The sequence below is a fragment of the Gekko japonicus genome, unplaced genomic scaffold (assembly GCF_001447785.1).
Source record: "Gekko japonicus isolate JY-2015 unplaced genomic scaffold, Gekko_japonicus_V1.1 scaffold139, whole genome shotgun sequence".
NCBI classification, from domain to species: Eukaryota; Metazoa; Chordata; class Lepidosauria; order Squamata; family Gekkonidae; genus Gekko; species Gekko japonicus.
In genome coordinates, this window is record NW_015164186.1 from 1,314,020 (window position 1) to 1,332,221 (window position 18,202).

General features: G+C 45.9%; 1 protein-coding gene across 1 annotated transcript in view; it reads right to left on the reverse strand.

Moving 5' to 3' along the window:
• Positions 1 to 17,199, reverse strand: part of AP3M2 (adaptor related protein complex 3 mu 2 subunit) — a 26,242-nt gene extending 9,043 nt beyond the window's left edge. The window contains exons 1-6 of the mRNA XM_015408169.1: positions 17,185 to 17,199; positions 14,816 to 15,174; positions 9,853 to 10,024; positions 2,673 to 2,810; positions 2,381 to 2,466; positions 1,881 to 2,014 (exon numbers count right to left, since the gene is read on the reverse strand). Of these exons, the coding sequence (XP_015263655.1) occupies positions 1,881 to 2,014; positions 2,381 to 2,466; positions 2,673 to 2,810; positions 9,853 to 10,024; positions 14,816 to 15,088 (803 nt within the window). The 5' untranslated portion in view covers positions 15,089 to 15,174; positions 17,185 to 17,199. The remainder of the gene's footprint in view (positions 1 to 1,880; positions 2,015 to 2,380; positions 2,467 to 2,672; positions 2,811 to 9,852; positions 10,025 to 14,815; positions 15,175 to 17,184) is intronic.
• Between the last annotated feature and the right edge of the window lie 1,003 nt (positions 17,200 to 18,202).

The following is an 18,202-nucleotide window of genomic DNA, read 5'->3' on the forward strand; positions in this document are numbered from 1 at the left end:
GCTCCGAAGCGGCGGCGGCGAGGCCCGCAGCAGAGCGTTCTGTGCGCGTGTGCACGGAACGCTCTTGCACTTTCGGGGGGATTTAAACATCCCCCCGAAATTTTTTTTAACTTTTTTTATTTTTGTGCACACGTGGGGACTGGCCCACGTGTGCACAAACCTCCCCCGGCCCCCCAGCTGCCCCCGGAGCGCGGATCTAACGATCCGCACTCCGGGGGTAAGTTGGCTATTAGATATATAGATTCTATAAATCTTAACATAGAAGAATCTCAGATCTTCATTTAGATGCCTTCTTATCTTTATGCTTCTTCTTCTTTTGCCAGGGTTTTTTAATCTCGTATGATCCGGGAGCAGCCTCCCCCAGTTCAGAGTCAGAGTCAAAGATCTCACCCAAAGATACAGAGGTAGAGGAGGAACTGTCGCTAACTATCTCCTGTTGTTCGCTTTTTTTTCTGTAGCCTTCTCTTCCCCTACTTTCTCTTTTTCTTTTGCTGGACTCTGATGCTGCTTCAAAAACAATTCTGCTTTGGTGAGAGAGTCAATCTTTTCCTTTTTGCCTTTATAGTTGAGTATAAGTCCTTCTGGTAAAATCCACTGATACTGAATGGTGTTTCTTTGAAGAATTGTTGTAATATTTCTGTATTGCTTTCTCTTTTTACGTATTTCAAATGGAACATCTTTCAAGATCTTTATTTCTTCCTCTTGAATTTTTAATATTGTTTCAGTTGTCGCTTTAAGTATCAAATCTCTTGTTGATCTTTTTGCAAATTTAACAAATATTTCTCCAGGAAGGTTATTTTTCTTCACAAACTCTGCATATGTTCTGTAAATCATGTTTGCTGTTGATCAGGGGAGCCAGTGCTTCACTTAGGATCTCTCTCAGATTCTCATCTTTTTTTCATGGGACCCCTTGAAATCTTAAAACATATAAAGATCTTTCCACTTGTAGTTGAAGTAATTGTTGTTTTTTAGAAGCTCTGTCTTTATCTGCTACATCCATTCTTTGGTCCAATTCTTTGGTCTTACATTCAACCTTTTTCAGCTTTTGGGCAGTCTTCTCTGATCTTACTTTGGTATCTTTCAGTTCTTTCTGCAAATCATCAAATTTCTTGTTGAGATTCGTCAGCTGGTCCAGCAGGGGGTGCAAGGCTTCAGAAATCGTACCAGCTATATCGGAAGTAGTCCCGGATCTTCCCACGCCCACTTTACGCTTGTCTGTCTTTTTGAAACTTCTTCACTCACGTTTTGCCGCTGAATGTCTTCATATGAGGGGAGTCTCTTTGACTTAGGTTCTTGCATGCTCTGGTCCAGTAACGTCTCTTGTTGCCATTGCTGGCTTTGGGATAGCGGGACCTTAAGGAGCTAAAAGGAGCCTCAATCCCCCAGCCGTGGCTTCGGGAGCGGTTCCTCCAGTGCTCCAGGCTAGAAGCCCTCTACAAGGACTTCAGGGGAGATCGAATACGTCCGATCTCCCTCCCTGCCACCCCGATCCGAAACACACCCATCGGAGCTTGATGGAATGCGTCCGTCCGCGAGTTGTTGAAACCGAAACTCGATAGAGATTAATCTAATCCAGTTTCTCCAGACTGAGTTCCAGCTGAGAACTCAACCACACAGGAAAGACAGTTGTTGACTGGAGCCCCAACAAGTATCTGACCCCCGTCACCTTGCTGAGTTGGAAAATAATCTAGAAACTCTGTACTAAAGGGCACCCATGTCTTTTTTATAGAGGAAGACAAGCTGCTGGCAAGCTTGCTGCTGATATTTGAATGTGAGCTGAATATGAGAAATGAATGATCAGTTTCTTTTAAACCTTTTTTAAGATGGGCAAAAAAATCCAAGATGCCAGAATCCATTACTTTGATTCCCAACCCCCTTACTTCTGAGCACTGACGTGATAGGAAAGCAGGCGGAAGTTCCCATCTGGAGGGATGAAGGAGAGGATTCGTTCTGATTCCCACCGCTTGAAACGCACGCAAGGATGGAAGCTGACATCATCCAGCAACCTGGGGTTCTGAAATAAACAGGGGGGGGGGGGAAACATCAAACTTCTTGGCAGATCACACTGGTTTATGTTCTGCCCTCACTGAAATTCCCTGTCCAGTGGGATGCCTCTAACGGTCTTCGTTACCCCATTCCATTCCAGAAATTTAAGCTTTCTCTCCTTCCTCAAGCCCTATCTCCCTTCTCTACCCACCGTACACCCAGCACTACATTCTACCCACATCTCCAGAACCTACTAAACTCTGGACTTCCCACCTTCCACAATAGTTTACTGCCTCTGCCCTCTCTTTATTTTGTATCATGATGGCTTCAGAAGGTCTGTTTGACAAGGCCCACTCCATTCTCAGCAGCCCATCGAGAATTCCTTCCCACTTACCATGAAGGAGAGGGTAAGATCTGGCATCCCAGTCAGTTTCACACATGCATCAATCACCCCTTGAATTTCAGCTGTAATTGTGGAACCTGCCTCAGAAAACAAAAACCGTGTAGATCATGAGGGAAACCATGAACCTGATGGAAGCTGCTATGGACAAGAGCAGCTAAAGGCTACAATTCAAAATGTATATTAAAGAGCAATTGGCAAGTCATTTTTGGAGAGGGGAGACTGCAGGAGATTTCAAATACATTGCCCCTTTGGAAAGATACCATGGAAATGCAGCATCTTGTACCTGATTTGTCAATGATAGCATCTATTTCTTCAATCACATCGAAATAGGCCTCGTTGTTGGTGTATTTCACGCCAGTCCGTCGCCAGGGTACCACGGACAGCTGCCCGGTGGGGAGTTGTTCTCCTACATTGGTGCTGCCTGAAAGGATTTATTACTTATTACATTTCTTATTTCACTCTTCCTCCAAGGGGATCAAGGTGGTATACATGACTGTCTCCACCTTTCTCACAACAACCCTGTGGCAGTAGAAAAGAGCAAGAGTCCAGTAGCACCTTAAAGACGAAGAAAATATGTGGCAGGGTATGAGCTTTCATGAGTCACTGCTTACTTCTTCTGATACTGTGAGTTAGGTCTGGCTGCTAGAGCACAATAGGCCCAAGTTCACCCAAGCAAGGATGGGTCTTGCCAGTCCTAGACACACAAACTATTTTGCGGCCCTGGATTAAGAAGGCTGGAAATACAGAAGTAGTCACCTTGACTAACTAAAGAATAGATTTCACTTCCACTTGCAAAATTCCCAGCCATACAATAGTCACAGGCTACCTTAGCACTGGGGTGCCAAAACATGTCTTTCCAACATGACATTTCAAGTGGAAGCTGCCTGATAATGAATCACCCAAGAAATACCATCTTGCAGGTAAATTCCCCTGACATCAATTGGATCTACTCACAAGTCAACCTGCATCAAGCAAATCTGACATTATGGATATGCTCTCCAAACACAGGCACAACCTCACACTGAGCTTTATCCTAACTGAAGACCTGAGATGAATGCAAGAAGTTGTCCTTTCAAGTAGGTTGATGCCAATTACAGACAACCCTGATGAGGTTTGAAAACCTGAAGGCAGGACCAGCAGAGCTGACCCATGCCCTGGAGCTCTCAGAGAACTGACCCCTTGTGCAGTTCAGGAAGAACCACTACATGGGGTTCTTAACCAAAAGTGACCATAGACCAAAACCAACTATGGGAAAACAGCTGTCCAAAATGCTGTACATGATGTGATGCCTGTGGAAAAAATGTTCTCATTGATTGAATCGATCTAGCCCATGGATTCTTTGGGAAGAGATGTTTGATGAACATCCCATGGTGTGATATATTTAAGAGATTTGTATCATGCACTCTTAGTTTGAAAGGCTCATAAGGCAGCTCGCACTAATAAAAGAATGAACATACATTAATAGGATCTAGCACTTTATTGGCAACACTGTACAATTTGGTGTTCTGGCTGCTGTACAATGAAAGGGGCCTTGTTCTCCAGCTGAGCTCTGAGCAGGAGCAGGAGAGAGAGCTGTGAGAGTGGTGAGTGGGTTTCTTTTACTTGCTTTCAGCTGAGAGAATTCAGCTAAGGATATTTTGTGGGAAAACTGTGTTTAGCAGTGTGTGGAAGCACTTAGAGTTCTTGCAGAGTCCTGGCTGATTGCGTGTGGGAGAGGAACGGGCACTGTTTGACTGGGATTGCCTGTAATTGAGAGGAAGTGGAAGGGGCATTGTTTTGCCTGTGATTGAGTGCCTGGGTGAATTTGAATTTGAATAGCTGCTGCCTGACCTCTGCTGGGGGAGGCCTCTATTTAAGGAAGCACCTTGGCAGAGGCACGAGCCTCTGGCACAGCTCTGAGCAGGAGCAGGAGAGAGAGCTGTGAGAGAGGTGAGTGGGTTTCTTTTACTTGCTTTCAGCTGAGAGAATTCAGCTAAGGATATTTTGTGGGAAAACTGTGTTTAGCAGTGTGTGGAAGCACTTAGAGTTCTTGCAGAGTCCTGGCTGATTGAGTGTGGGAGAGGAACGGGCACTGTTTGACTGGGATTGCCTGTAATTGAGAGGAAGTGGAAGGGGCATTGTTTTGCCTGTGATTGAGTGCCTGGGTGAATTTGAATTTGAATAGCTGCTGCCTGACCTCTGCTGGGGGAGGCCTCTATTTAAGGAAACACCTTGGCAGAGGCACGAGCCTCTGGCACGAGCCGAAGGGTGAGCTAAAGGGCTCTTTGCCTGTGGCTCTTAGCCTAGGGACTCTTAGACTAGGGGCGCTGTAAGAAGCCCAAAAAGAGCCAGAAAGACAAGGCCCTAGGCTCTTTGTCTTTCCCGTAAAATAATTTGACTTGATAACAAAACCCACATAAATACCAAGGGTTTAAAAGGGGGATTATATTTATTTATTTTAAAAGAATTATGAAGCCAGAATGCCAGCAGGGGGTTGGGGGCTATCCAGTGTTTTGCACGGAGTGTCACATGTATGACTATCTGCCCACTGGGCAGAAGTCTTGGGTGTGTCCTCGGTGCAAGGAGCTCCTGGTTCTCAGGGAACGTGTGTGCTCCCTTGAGGCCAAGGTGGCTGACCTGGAGAAGCAGAGACAGTCAGCTAGGCACACAGAAAAGACTCTCGGGGACTTGTTAGCTTCGTCCCACTCTGGATCTGGCAGCCCCGCTGCTGTCAGGGAGCATGAGGGTCTAGGGGAAACAGGGCACCATGCTGAGGATAAGGGGAATGTGCCCTCAGAAGGGACCTCTTCCCCAGCTGGTGAGCGGCTCTCCTTTTGCACCAAGGAACCATCCCTGAGCAGGGTGGGAGGGGGGCTCTTGGTAGTGGGTGATTCGATCCTTAGGCAGGTAGACAGCTGGGTGGCGAACCCGCGTACTGACCGTATGGTGACTTGCCTGCCTGGTGCGAAGGTAGCGGACATTACGCGTGTTTTAGATAGGCTGGTAGATAGTGCTGGGGAGGAGCCAGTGGTCGTGGTGCATGTCGGCACCAACGATGTGGGGAAATGCAGTCGTGAGGTCCTGGAGGAGAAATTTAGGCTGCTGGGCAGGAAACTTAGGTCCAGGACCTCCAAGGTAGCCTTCTCAGAAGTGTTACCTGTTCCACGCGCAGGGCCGGAGAGACAGGCAGAGATCAGGAGTCTCAATGCGTGGATGAGACGATGGTGTAGGGGGGAAGGGTTCAGGTTTGTTAGGCACTGGGATACTTTTTGGAACAAGAGGGAGCTGTACAGGCGAGACGGTCTCCACTTGTCCCGAGAAGGAACCAGGCTGCTGGCACTTAAAATCAAAAAGGTGGCAGAGCAGCTTTTAAACTGAATATTGGGGGAAAGCCGACAGGAGATGAAAAGTCTCTGGTTCGGGTTGGCTCATCTGAGAGAGGTGAGGGGGTACCGGTTGCTTTTCTACAGGGAGGTGGATTGAAATTGTCCACAGAGGCCATGGCTGGTGACATGGACTGCCGGACAACGACTCGAGATAGCAAGAGGAAGGATGCAGGCTTAACTTGTAAGGGAAATTACAGCTGTTTCTATACAAATGCTAGAAGTGTCCGAGGTAAAATCGGGGAGTTGGAGTGCTTGGTGTCGGAGGGAAAAATAGACATTGTGGGTATTTCTGAAACTTGGTGGGATGAGGAAAATCAGTGGGACACAGTGATTCCCGGTTATATATTATATCGGAAGGATAGGGGGGGAAGGGTTGGAGGTGGGGTAGCTCTGTATGTCAGAGAGGGTATAAAGTCTAGAAAGATTGAGAGGCTAAGTGAATTGGATTCGCTTCTGGAAGTTCTATGGGTTGAAATAGGGGGGCCAAAAGGAAACTTAACACTGGGAGTTTGTTATCGCCCACCAGATCAAAAGATAGAGGAGGATTATAAAATGATGAATGCCTTAAAGATAGCAACTAGACAAAAACACTGTGTAATAATAGGTGATTTTAACTACCCACACATTGATTGGGTCAATATGTGTTCTAGTCGGGAAAAAGAGATTGAGTTTCTAGACACTCTAAATGACTGTGCTATGGAGCAGATGGTCACGGAACCTACCAGGGGAGAGGCGATCCTTGATTTGGTCCTAAGTAACACTCAAGACCTGGTGAGAGATGTAAAAGTGATTGCACCGCTTGGAAACAGTGATCATAATGTTGTTGAGTTCATCATTTGTACAAATAGAGAATTGGCCAAAAAGACTCACACAACCATTTTTAACTTTAAAAGGGGTAATTTCTCTGATATGAGGGGACACGTGGGGAGGAAACTGAAAGGAAAAGTAGAAAGGGTCAAAACAATTGGGGAAGCTTGGGATCTATTTAAAACTACGATCCTAGAAGCTCAAAAAATATATATTCCGCAGGTTAGGAAAGGCACAAACAGGTATAGGAAAAAGCCTGCATGGTTAACAAACAGAGTAATGGAGGCTGTAAAAAGTAAAAAGAATTCCTTTAAGCAGTGGAAAGCTAGTCACAGTGAGGCTGATAAAACGGAACACAGGCTATGGCAAATAAAATGCAAGTCTGAGGTCAGGCAGGCAAAAAGGGAATATGAGGAGCATATAGCAAAAAACGTAAAAACCAACAATAAAACTTTCTTCAAATACATTAGAAACAGGAAACCAGCCAGGGAGGCAGTGGGGCCCTTGGACGACCAAGGGGTAAAAGGAGTATTGAAGGATGATAGGGAAATGGCTGAGAAGCTAAATGCATTTTTTGCCTCCGTCTTCACTGTGGAAGATGAGAAGTGCTTGCCCACTCCAGAACCACTGATTTCAGGAGGGGTGTTGGAAGACCTGAGTCAGATTGAGGTGATGAGAGAGGAGGTCCTAAAACTGATAGACAACTTAAAAACTGAAAAATCACCAGGCCCAGATGGCATACATCCGAGAGTTCTGAAAGAACTCAAATGTGAACTTGTAGATCTCCTGACAAAGATATGTAATCTTTCCTTAAAATCTGCCTCCATTCCTGAGGATTGGAAGGTAGCTAATGTCACTCCCATCTTTAAAAAGGGTTCCAGAGGAGATCCGGGAAATTACAGGCCAGTCAGTCTGACGTCGATACCGGGTAAATTGGTGGAAACCATTATTAAGGAAAGAATTAGTAGGCACATAGATGAACAAAACCTATTGAGGCAGACTCAGCACGGTTTCTGTAAGGGAAGATCTTGTCTCACTAACCTGTTAGTGTTCTTTGAGGGGGTGAACAAACATGTGGACAAGGGGGATCCAATAGATATTATTTACCTTGACTTCCAGAAAGCTTTTGATAAAGTTCCTCATCAAAGGCTCCTAAGTAAGCTCAAAAATCATGGGATAGAAGGACAAGTCCTTTTATGGATCAAAAACTGGCTAGTTCATAGAAAACAGAGAGTGAGTGTAGGTGGGCAATTTTCTCAGTGGAGGGTGGTAAGCAGTGGGGTACCGCAGGGATCAGTACTTGGTCCACTGCTTTTTAACTTGTTCATTAATGATTTGGAGATGGGAGTAAGCAGTGAAGTGGCTAAATTTGCGGATGATACAAAGTTGTTCAGGGTGGTGAAAACCAGTGAGGATTGTGAGGCACTCCAAGGGGATCTGTCAAGGATGGGCGAGTGGGCGTCAACATGGCAAATGGGGTTCAATGTGGCCAAGTGCAAGGTGATGCACATTGGAGCCAAAAATCCTAAATATAAATACACATTGATGGGGTCTGAACTGGCAGAGACTGAGCAAGAGAGAGATCTTGGAGTTGTAGTGGATAACTCACTGAAAATGTCGAGACAGTGTGTGACTGCAATAAAGAAGGCCAATGCTATGCTGGGGATTATTAGGAAGGGTATTGAAAACAGATCAGCCAATATAATAATGCCCCTATATAAATCAATGGTGAGACCTCATTTGGAATACTGTGTGCAGTTCTGGTCACCACACCTTAAAAAGGATATTATAGCTTTGGAAAAAGTGCAGAAAAGGGCAACTCGAATGATAAAAGGGTTGGAACACTTTCCCTATGAGGAAAGGTTAAAGCGCTTAGGGCTCTTTAGCTTGGAGAAAAGACGACTGAGGGGTGACATGATCGAGGTTTATAAGATTATGCATGGGAAAGAGCAGGTAGAGAAAGAGGTACTTTTCTCCCTTTCTCACAATACAAGAACTCGTGGGCACTCCATGAAACTGCAGAGCGGTCGGGTTAGAACGGATAAAAGGAAGTACTTCTTCACCCAAAGAGTGATTAACACTTGGAATTCACTGCCACAGGAAGTGGTGGGTGCTACAAGCATGGATGGCTTCAAAAGGGAATTAGATAAGCATATGGAGCAGAGGTCCATCAGTGGCTATTAGCCACAAGGTATAGCTAGGGGCTCTGGGGCAAGTGATGCTCTGTCTTCTTGGTGCTTGGGGGGGTCAACAGTGGGAGGGCTTCTAATGTCCTGGCCCCACTGCTGGACCTCCTGATGGCACTGGTATTTCTGGCCACTGTGTGACACAGAGTGTTGGACTGGATGGGCCTTTGGCCTGATCCAACATTGGCGTCTCTTATGTTCTTATGTTCTTATGCCTCCACTACCGCAGGATGACTGGCCACTGATGGTGTCCATCAGGTAAGGGCCAAGAAGGCTGATGGAAGATCTCATCCTTACCGTGTTTCCCCGATAATAAGACACTGTCTTATATTTATTTTTTCTCAAGAAGACACACTAGGGCTTATTTTCAGGGGATGTCTTATTTTTAGTAAGTATAATACAACAATCTACATTTATTCAAATACAGTTAAGTCATCTTCTTCTGGAACATCATCATAACTCTCATCACTAGGTCTTATTATCGGGGTAGGGCTTATACCACAAATGCATAGAAATCCTGCTAGGGCTTATTTTTGGGGTAGGTCTTATTTTGGGAAACAGGGTACTTACTCAATGTACTTCTGAATAGGCCCCATGGATTTCAGGGGGACTTTTCTGCTCCACCTGGAAGAGCCTATTTCCTGAATGAACTACAAACTTCCATACTCTACTCTCTATTGCAGCCGGTAGCCCAGCTGAAATCTTTTATTTTTTGTATATTTTTAATATGTGTGTATGTGCGTGTGCATGTGAGTGTGCATGCACCTGAAGTCATGCTGACCTCTGGTGACTTACCCCTACTGGGAGCCTGGAGGATATTCAGAGAGGTGGCTGAATAAAGCCTGCCCCCACCTCCCGAATTCTGGCATTCCAGGGAGATCTCCCATCCAAGTACTTGCCAGAGTCAACCCTGCTTAGCTTCCGAGATCTGATGAGATCAGGCAGTTGAAATCTTTTTAACACTAGTTCTTCCCTGGTTCAAAGAACTGTGTGTCAAGCACTCCAGGAAATCCAAGGTTTGAGGCCGTGCCCAGACAAATGAGCCCCCTTAGATTGTGTGCTTCCCAGAATGCTTTTCAGGGACAAAGGGGGTCTGTTAACTGACCTGTAATTGTGTTGACAACCGTTCGCAAGATGGTGGGTGGCTTGATTAGCTCTTTCAGAATGTTGGATTCGGTAGCCAGTGGGAATCCATTGTCCAGCATCTCCTCCAGGACCTCATAGACCACCACCACATTGTCCTTGATGACTACTTCAGAGCAGACTCCAAAATAATCCTGTGAAAAGAAACAAAAATATTAACTAGCCTAAACACTGAGGGCCTTGAAGCAGACCAGCAAAGATCCCCTTCAAGAAGCAAAACTGGAATTGTCATGAGGTAAGGAAAGACAGTTCCGCTCAGACAGCAGATGTTGAGGGTCGCTAAGGGCAAGTGACAGGCAATTCTATTCATTGGGCCATAATTCAGCGCAAAGTTCTGCTCAAGTACTGAAGAGAATTCTACCATGACAGGAGGCCTGAACTTCCCCGGGTTATCTGACCCATGCTTTAGCACAGCTCCCATTCATCACCAACTAGATTTCTAAAGGAGAACTTCTCTCTGGATTGTGTGCCATGTTATTTAACTTATGTGATACAATGGGTTTTTTTTTTGTAGGAGTACGGAGACCTGGATTCAGATCCCTGCTCTTTTACAAAGCTCACATGATGACTTTGGGCCCAGTTATACTTTCTCACCCTAACACACCTTGCAGGATCATTTGGGAGGATAGAATGGAGGAAAGAAGAGCCATGTTCTTAACTCCTTGAAGGAAGGGCAGAATATAATTATATAGGCAAATGGTCAAGAAGAAGCCTTTTACTTCATGTATCAAAAGTGTCTTGGGCTGGCCCTGACCAAAGTACTGCCTCCCCCACCTGCTCATGGACATCAGAAGCTGTCTTTACTTTTACAACAGACAAGAAGCCCCAATGGTAACTGGAGAAGAAACCGTGCACATTAATAATGAAGGAGGCCTAGATAAGAGACCTTTTCCCCTGCATTCATCTGGCTGAAGGCTCATCAGGTTACAACTCAAATTTGATCACTGTTTCTCACTTGCCAGGAGGCATTTAGCTAGAACGTTTGTCATGAAATGGGCCCGAAGGATAATCAGTGGGTGGAGATCGTAAGTCAAATTAGTGCAACAGAAAACCCAACTACCAGGAATCTCAATATATTTAAAATTACGTACCTTTAAAAATTAATAAAATGGAATTCAACTTATGATTTTTTTTCAAAGTAGCAAGTATCCAATTGCTAATCACCCCAGGGCTTTTGAAGTCCTTGACCAGAATGGCAGGGACAAAAAAAGGGTTTCTTACAAGACTCCCTCCTAGTTTTTATTTATATTTCTCCAAGAGGGTCAAAGCCATCAAAGAAACAAGAATCAATGCAATGCAAGGGTATTAGACCTAGAAACCCAAGATCAAATCTGCATGCAGCCCTTGGTGACTTGGGGGTCTCCCTTGCTCACATCATCTACACCCATGTGCCATAATGAGGTGATCAACTCCTGAGACGACAGAATGGGCTGTACCACTACAGACTGGTGTGATTTGGGGCCAGTCACACTCTCTCAGCCTAACTTACCTCAAAGGGTTGTTGTGATGATAAAATGGAGAAGAGGAGAATGAGGGAAGGTACCTTGGGTCCCCATTGGGGAGAAAGGCAGAGTATAAATGAACAGAATAGAATAAAATAAAAGACTGTAGTCAGGGAGAGTCACATTTTAATGCTCTCTTGTGTAAAAACACCCAGCAAAAAAAACCCCCACCACATCAGTGAGAAGAACCATAGCCTTGCTCTTTGCATGGAGTGTTACTGCCTACTTATAGGGAACTATTAACATACGGGAAACTTCAAAAACAATGTAAGCCCTCCCCTGCAGCCTCAAGTAGTACAAGCCATTCTAGCACTTCAGCACTTTAATACTTCATTATTGCTCCATTCTGTTTCTTGTATAAAGCAGGTCTTATACAAAGTTCTTCATACACTCACAGTTACGACCCTTCTTGTCAGCAGTACTTATCTGCATTACAGACACGAGTCAAGATATACCATTTTCAGCTTATTGTAAATGGGGAAGATCTAGGAATCTGCATGGCTATGAATGATAGTGCACCACAACCAAATGGCATCTAATGTTGAACCAATTTTTCTGGGTCTCCCATCAAACTCCTTTAAACACTCTGAGAGATTTGGTGGGGGGGGGAGCAGTAAACTGGGCCTGGCTGTAGTTTTGAGTCATGAGAAATTTCAAATACCTTGATTATGAGTGCTGCAAAGCAAACAACTGAGGTCTGTGTTCCAAAAGCCTGAGGATACCAACACTCCTGCATTCTCATGACTGGGCAGGCAGGACTTGTTCTCTGGGAACGCGGCTTTTGCCAAACGGGAATCTCTGAATTGGAGGTCAGAGATCAAAAAGCATAATCTAATCCCATGATCAAGAAAGGACAGCCATAGGCTGCCCTTGACAACTCTTTTACATTGTGCTTTCCAAAAATATTTTCTGGCCTAAGGTGGAAAACCCAAATGGCTCCTCACCAACTGGCCAGTGAAAATATAATAATGAATTAAATAGCTGACAAACTGGTGCCTTTTTAGTGGTGCCTAAACTCTGCACGGAGCTGCGGTGGCTCAAGTGGTTAAGACGCTGAACTGCAGGCTGTAGAAGGTCAGTAGTTCAGTAGTTCGAGACCCGGGTGCCGCAAGACGGGGTGAGCTCCCATCTCTAGTTCCAGCTCCTGCCAACCTAGCAGTTCGAAAGCAAGAAATTGCAAGTAGATAAATAGGTACCGCTTCGGTGGGAAGGTAACAGCGTTCCGTGCGCCTTGGTGTTTAGTCACGCTGGCCACATGACCATGGAGAAGTCTTCGGACAGTGCTGGCTCTTCGGCTTTGAAACGGGGATGAGCACCGCAACCCTAGAGTCGGATTCGACTGGCTTTCGAGCAAGGGAACCTTTACCTTTACCTAAACTCTGCACTCAGAGATATTCTGCTTTGTGTTCTTTAATGGAAAGTCTGGCCCTGCCCATATCCTCCTCCTAACACTCTCCCCCCAGTGTTCTGCTGTGGAATGAGTAGCCAGGGTTCAATCCCAGCTCAGCCATGAAGCTCACAGGGTGACTGTGGGAAAGTCACTTTTGCTCAGCCTAACCCGTCTCATAGGGAAGCTGAGGATACAAAGGGAGGAAACAGAAGGAACAAAATCATATTTACCGCTTAGATTCTGCCTTCTTCCCTGCCATTTGCCCCATTTTGGAGCTGCAAAAGCATGGGTCTGAGGCATTAAAAAACATATTGTGTAGTTTGGCCTAAAGGTTTGAAGCTAAATGGAGCTCACTTACTTAGTTGATCCTGAATCTCACCAAACAGAGCAGCAAGACTGTTTTTTGTACTAATATGGTTGGTCAGAAATACAGTAAAGCTAGCTGCCTGTCTTCTGACCCAGTGTGTTTGTGAACTAGTGAATATCTATTGCTAAGTTCCTCTATGCTAATTACTCCCCCAAGTAGCAGAAGCAGTTGTTTGGCTCATAACCAGAGTTCCAGAGAAATGGAGAATGCCCCACTGTCACCTCTACAAAGCTAAAACCAGAGCGTCTAACAGGAACCCACATGGTGTCCAGAGCTTAACTGGGCTCCTGCAGACCTCTAAACCCCAAATCTAACATTTAAAAAGTATTGCATCGTTTGGCCCAAAGTGGCCAAAGTATTTTCACCTCCTTCTCCCTATGTTAAATGTTAAGGTGAATGCATGTTTCATGCTTTTCAGGATCCTAGCTCTTAGGCCTTGAGCAATTCAGTTTCCTCTTCTCCAAGAAGAAGAAGAAGAGATTGGATTTATACCAAGTAGCAGGGTACCCAAAGGAGTCTCAGAGCAGCTTACAAACTCCTTTCACTTCCCCTCCCCACGACAGACACCTTGTGAGGTAGGTGGGGCTGAGAGAGCTTCTGAGAGAAACTGCTCTTTTTCAAGAACAGCTGTGCCAAAACTACAGCTTGCCCAAGGTCATCCAGCCAGGTACAAGTGGAGGAGTGGGGAATCAAAACCGGTTCTCCCACATTAGAGTCTGCGCACTTAACCACTACGCCAAACTGGCTCTCCCCCTCCCTTTGATGCTTAGCTGCCTTCAACATTCACACTAATCCATACTATGGTAACCTTGAGGCTGGACTATTATAACACATTTTAGATGGGGCTGCTCCTGAAAACACCACCTAAAGAACAGCTGGTGTAGAATGCCACAGCCAGTCTACTGTCAGGAACTAAGCATTTTGAACAGACTATCCTCCATGATCAATTGAAGGTGCTTGGTGTTAACCTTTATGACCTTCATATCTATAGGACTGCTTCCAACCATATGTTCTGATCATTAAACCAGGGACTGTTAGTAGTTCCAACAACCATACACATATACAGAAGCACAGACAGAAATATGGGGTCTTTTACATAGAAATTCAAACTGTGAATAAAGGAGTGTTTCATACATCATGAAAACAAATATGGGTTTGCTACTCAGTTTACATTCATAAGGTGTAGCCAACTCTGGTCCCTTCAGGCTTCCCAAGTACTTACCGTGATTCGGCAGGGGACACAGAAGACTTTGCAGGATCATTCCTGCGGGGACAACAGATGCCCCGCACCATGCCGTCACCAGGAAGTGACGCTGGGTGACGCTCTGGCAATGGGGCTCGAAACTCGATGGTACCATAGAGTTTTCAGCCCCATTGCCAGAGCGTCGCCCAGCATCACTTCCTAGCAACGGCATGCTGTGTTACAGGGAGGAATGGTCCGGTCGGGGAGCACGTTTCCCCCCCCCCCCGGATCACGGTATGTACTTGGGAACCCTAGGTCCCTTAACAAGTGTACCTGTGCATTTGCAAACAATGTTGGCTGCATGCACATATTATGGCTTCTTTTAATGGTGTATTCTTGACTTCCGTGTACACCTGAAAACTGTACTGTGTAAAAACTGTATTGTGTGGAAGTACCCTAAATTAATAAGATGTAGGTACTTACCTGAAAAGTGTCCACAACCCGATGAAGGAATTCAATGACAAAAAGCGGGGGCACCTCTGTCTGGATCACAGCCACAAAGAAGATCTTGTGCCGATAAACACTCAAGAGATAGTGGTGGGGGGTGGGGATCACAGGGGGCACATTTTCGGCCTCTGAAGCTCGCTCCTGGGCCTCAAAGAAGTAGTCACAGACTGAGCGACTGACCACACTTTTCCAGTGCTTCTCCAGGAAGATATCACCGGATGAGTTAATCAGGAAGAGGCTGTGGATCATGGCTGGTCCGAGAAAAGGACGGATGATGGAGACGCTCTGCCCAAGCAAAGCAGTACTCGATGATACTTCGAGTCTAGGGAGAGACCCTGAGAAATATGATTTAGAGAGAGCAACAGACATTTGTTTAGGGAGTCCTTTGCCATGATCCAAGATGCTCACCTGTCCAAACCAAAGCAAGTCCACACCATGCCATATCCCCAAAGCTCAATAGTCATCTCCCCACAGCCCTCACCTCACTGCTCCTCGGATCACAAACAATTCTCAGATCATCCACCTCCTCAATGTTCCTTCACACACTGAGCAATCCCTTAAAATAGACTGAGCTCATTTCACACAAGCAAACCTCCGTTACATTCTCTGCACAGCTGTGAATGCAAATGCACAATTACGTGGGAAACATTAACATGACCAGATTGTAGCTGTGGAGGCAGAACAAGCAGCAGCAACTGTGGAAATGGCTACAGCAGGATGGGGGGGGGGGTTGTCATGCATTGACTAGATCACACTAACATTTCTCACTTATGCAATTACATGGCAACTAAAAATGGGGCCTGCCATGTGTGAACTGGCTCCTAGATCTGTGTGACAAGTCTGTGTACCAAGGGAAGGCAGAGAGGTGTTCCTGGCACAGCTTCATAGTTATGAAGCCAGCTTTTCCCAGTATTTCAAAAACAGTAGCAGACCATTCTGTTAGGGCAGCCGCTTGGTGGCTGAATTTACACAGTCAGATTATTTAAATTTATAACACTGGGCTGTTGGGGAGGGAAGGTGTCAGAGTAGTACTATTACCACACATCATCTTTATTGAATGGTCACCTCCAAATCTCCCACATTACAGCGCTTCCGTCCCTTCACTACCCAAGAGTAACTACTGCAAAAATTCTGCCCCTTGCCCACTCCTCCCCCCAGCCTTCTTTCCAACACCTTTCATTTTGTGTTCAGCCTCCTCCTTCATTTCTGAAGGATTGTCCAAGCCTCCCCACTGTGAGCAGAGAGCAATCTCTAAGCACTCCCCACTATAATCTTCCATCTCTCCAGTGAACTGACCCTATCCTCTGCTAAAACCTCCATGACAACCCCACAGCCCATAACCCAAGTTTCACAATAAACGCCCAAGCACTCTCCCAAGCTTCTTTCCCCCCAAACTTCCAGGACCCAGACCCCTAATACACATTAGTCCTGTTATTTCTAAGCATTCCCATTACAACACATTTCATCCCAGAGTCAATTATCACTGCAATTTCCCAACCACCCACTCACTGCCTACTACAGTCTCTCCTATCTTCAGAATTCAGAGCTTTCACTGGACCCAGTTATCTTCCCCATGTTCATCCCAAGAACCTGCATAGAATACTGCATGCATCCAAACACCCCTTTGCTTTATTCCCACAATCAATGGAACCCTTTGTATCTACAGAATCCCAAAGCTTACGATGTCTAGCTACTAAGCACCCTCCATGTAACTCAATCACCCCCTTAAGACCTGTACCTGCACACTATCCAACCTTTATCCTCCAGCCCAGGCTCAAAATCTTCTTTCATGCATAACTGGCTGTCCCCAGAATCACCTAACCCAAGGTTTTGGGGCCCAGCTACCACATCCCCCACTATATCTGCTTGAGAAGCCAACCCAAAAAAAAGGAGGGGGGAGAGGGCTGCATTTGCTGTGGGAGCAAGCTGAGCTCAGGTGGCACTGCCAGCATCTTGGGGCTCAGCAGGTGGAGAATAAGCCCTGCTTGTTGAGCAAAACACCCGGGGGTGGCACTATTTGGAATAAATGCCCTACCTCACACAACGATCATATGATATGACCATACAATATGCTTCTGAACATTCCCACTGCATCCCATCACCTTCAAGCATATCAATCTGGATACAAGTATCATCCATTCTCTATTCCCCCCCCCCTTCCTTTATGCAACCCTCTATCTCCACCCAGCTCAAACACTTTCATCCCCCCCTCACAACCTGCAGCCATCAGCCTCCTAAAAGCTACCATGAAATCCCGCAGCTTGCAATCTTCATCTCTCCCGCCACACACATCCATCTTCATCCCCTATGGAGTTCTCGTCTTTCTTCTTCTCACCTGCCGGCACCTGGTCCAGCTGCTTCCTCGAGAACCCGGCGACGACAATCGGCACTGCCCACTTAGATGAATCCTCGTCGGTGATTGGTGAACGACCAGTATTCTATTCCCACCTGCCGCAAGTACCATCGATCGCTTTGGACTGACAAGAATGGTGGTTGTGGGCGGGCTCCAACCGCAGATAGGCTGGAATGAAGGCGCAAGAGCCCGGTTAGTTGTTTGAGTGCCCTCCCAGGCAGCCAGTGAGCATCGAGTAGAGGGCAAAGCGGAACCAAGATTGGTTGGGGCGGGTTTCCTAGGGAAGCTCGTGCAAGATTGGGGTCAGGTCGCCACAGGCGCCTTAGCAACGGGACTTCTCTGTTGCCCAATCGCTGCCTCAGTCCGCCCACGCGTGCGAAGCGCATGACAGTCAGCTGTAACTGTAGTTGAGCATCATTTCCTGATGCCGCATTAATTGTATTATTAACACTGAAACAGCTATTGGTATGACATTGAAATCAGTATTATTATATTTTATTAAAATTATATATGATTTTTATTTTTCATCTGCATATATTTTGGCAGAAAAGACATTTTAACATAAAATATAAAACAGTTAACATAAAATACTGCAAATATAACATTATGATTAGATGAATACCACTGTGTATTGTTGCATGTATATTGTGTTTGTGTGTGGGGATCTACTAAAAGGAAGGACAGGATTGCCCATTGGAAACAAAGGGAGACGCTGGAAGACCCACTGGAAACAATGGGAGGCAGGAATGATGGAATGACAGGGCCACGGAGTGGAATGACAACCCCAGGGAGGAGCAGGAGTGTTCAGACACTGGAATGACAGGGCCAAGAGTGGAATGACACCCCAGGGTGTCCCAGGAGTGTTCAGCAACTGGAATGACAGGGCCACGGAGTGGAATGACAGCCCCAGGGTGTCCCAGGAGTGTTCAGGAACTGGAATGACAGGGCCAACAGTGGAATGACAGCCCCAGGGCGTCCCAGGAGTTTTCAGGAACGGGAATGACAGGGCC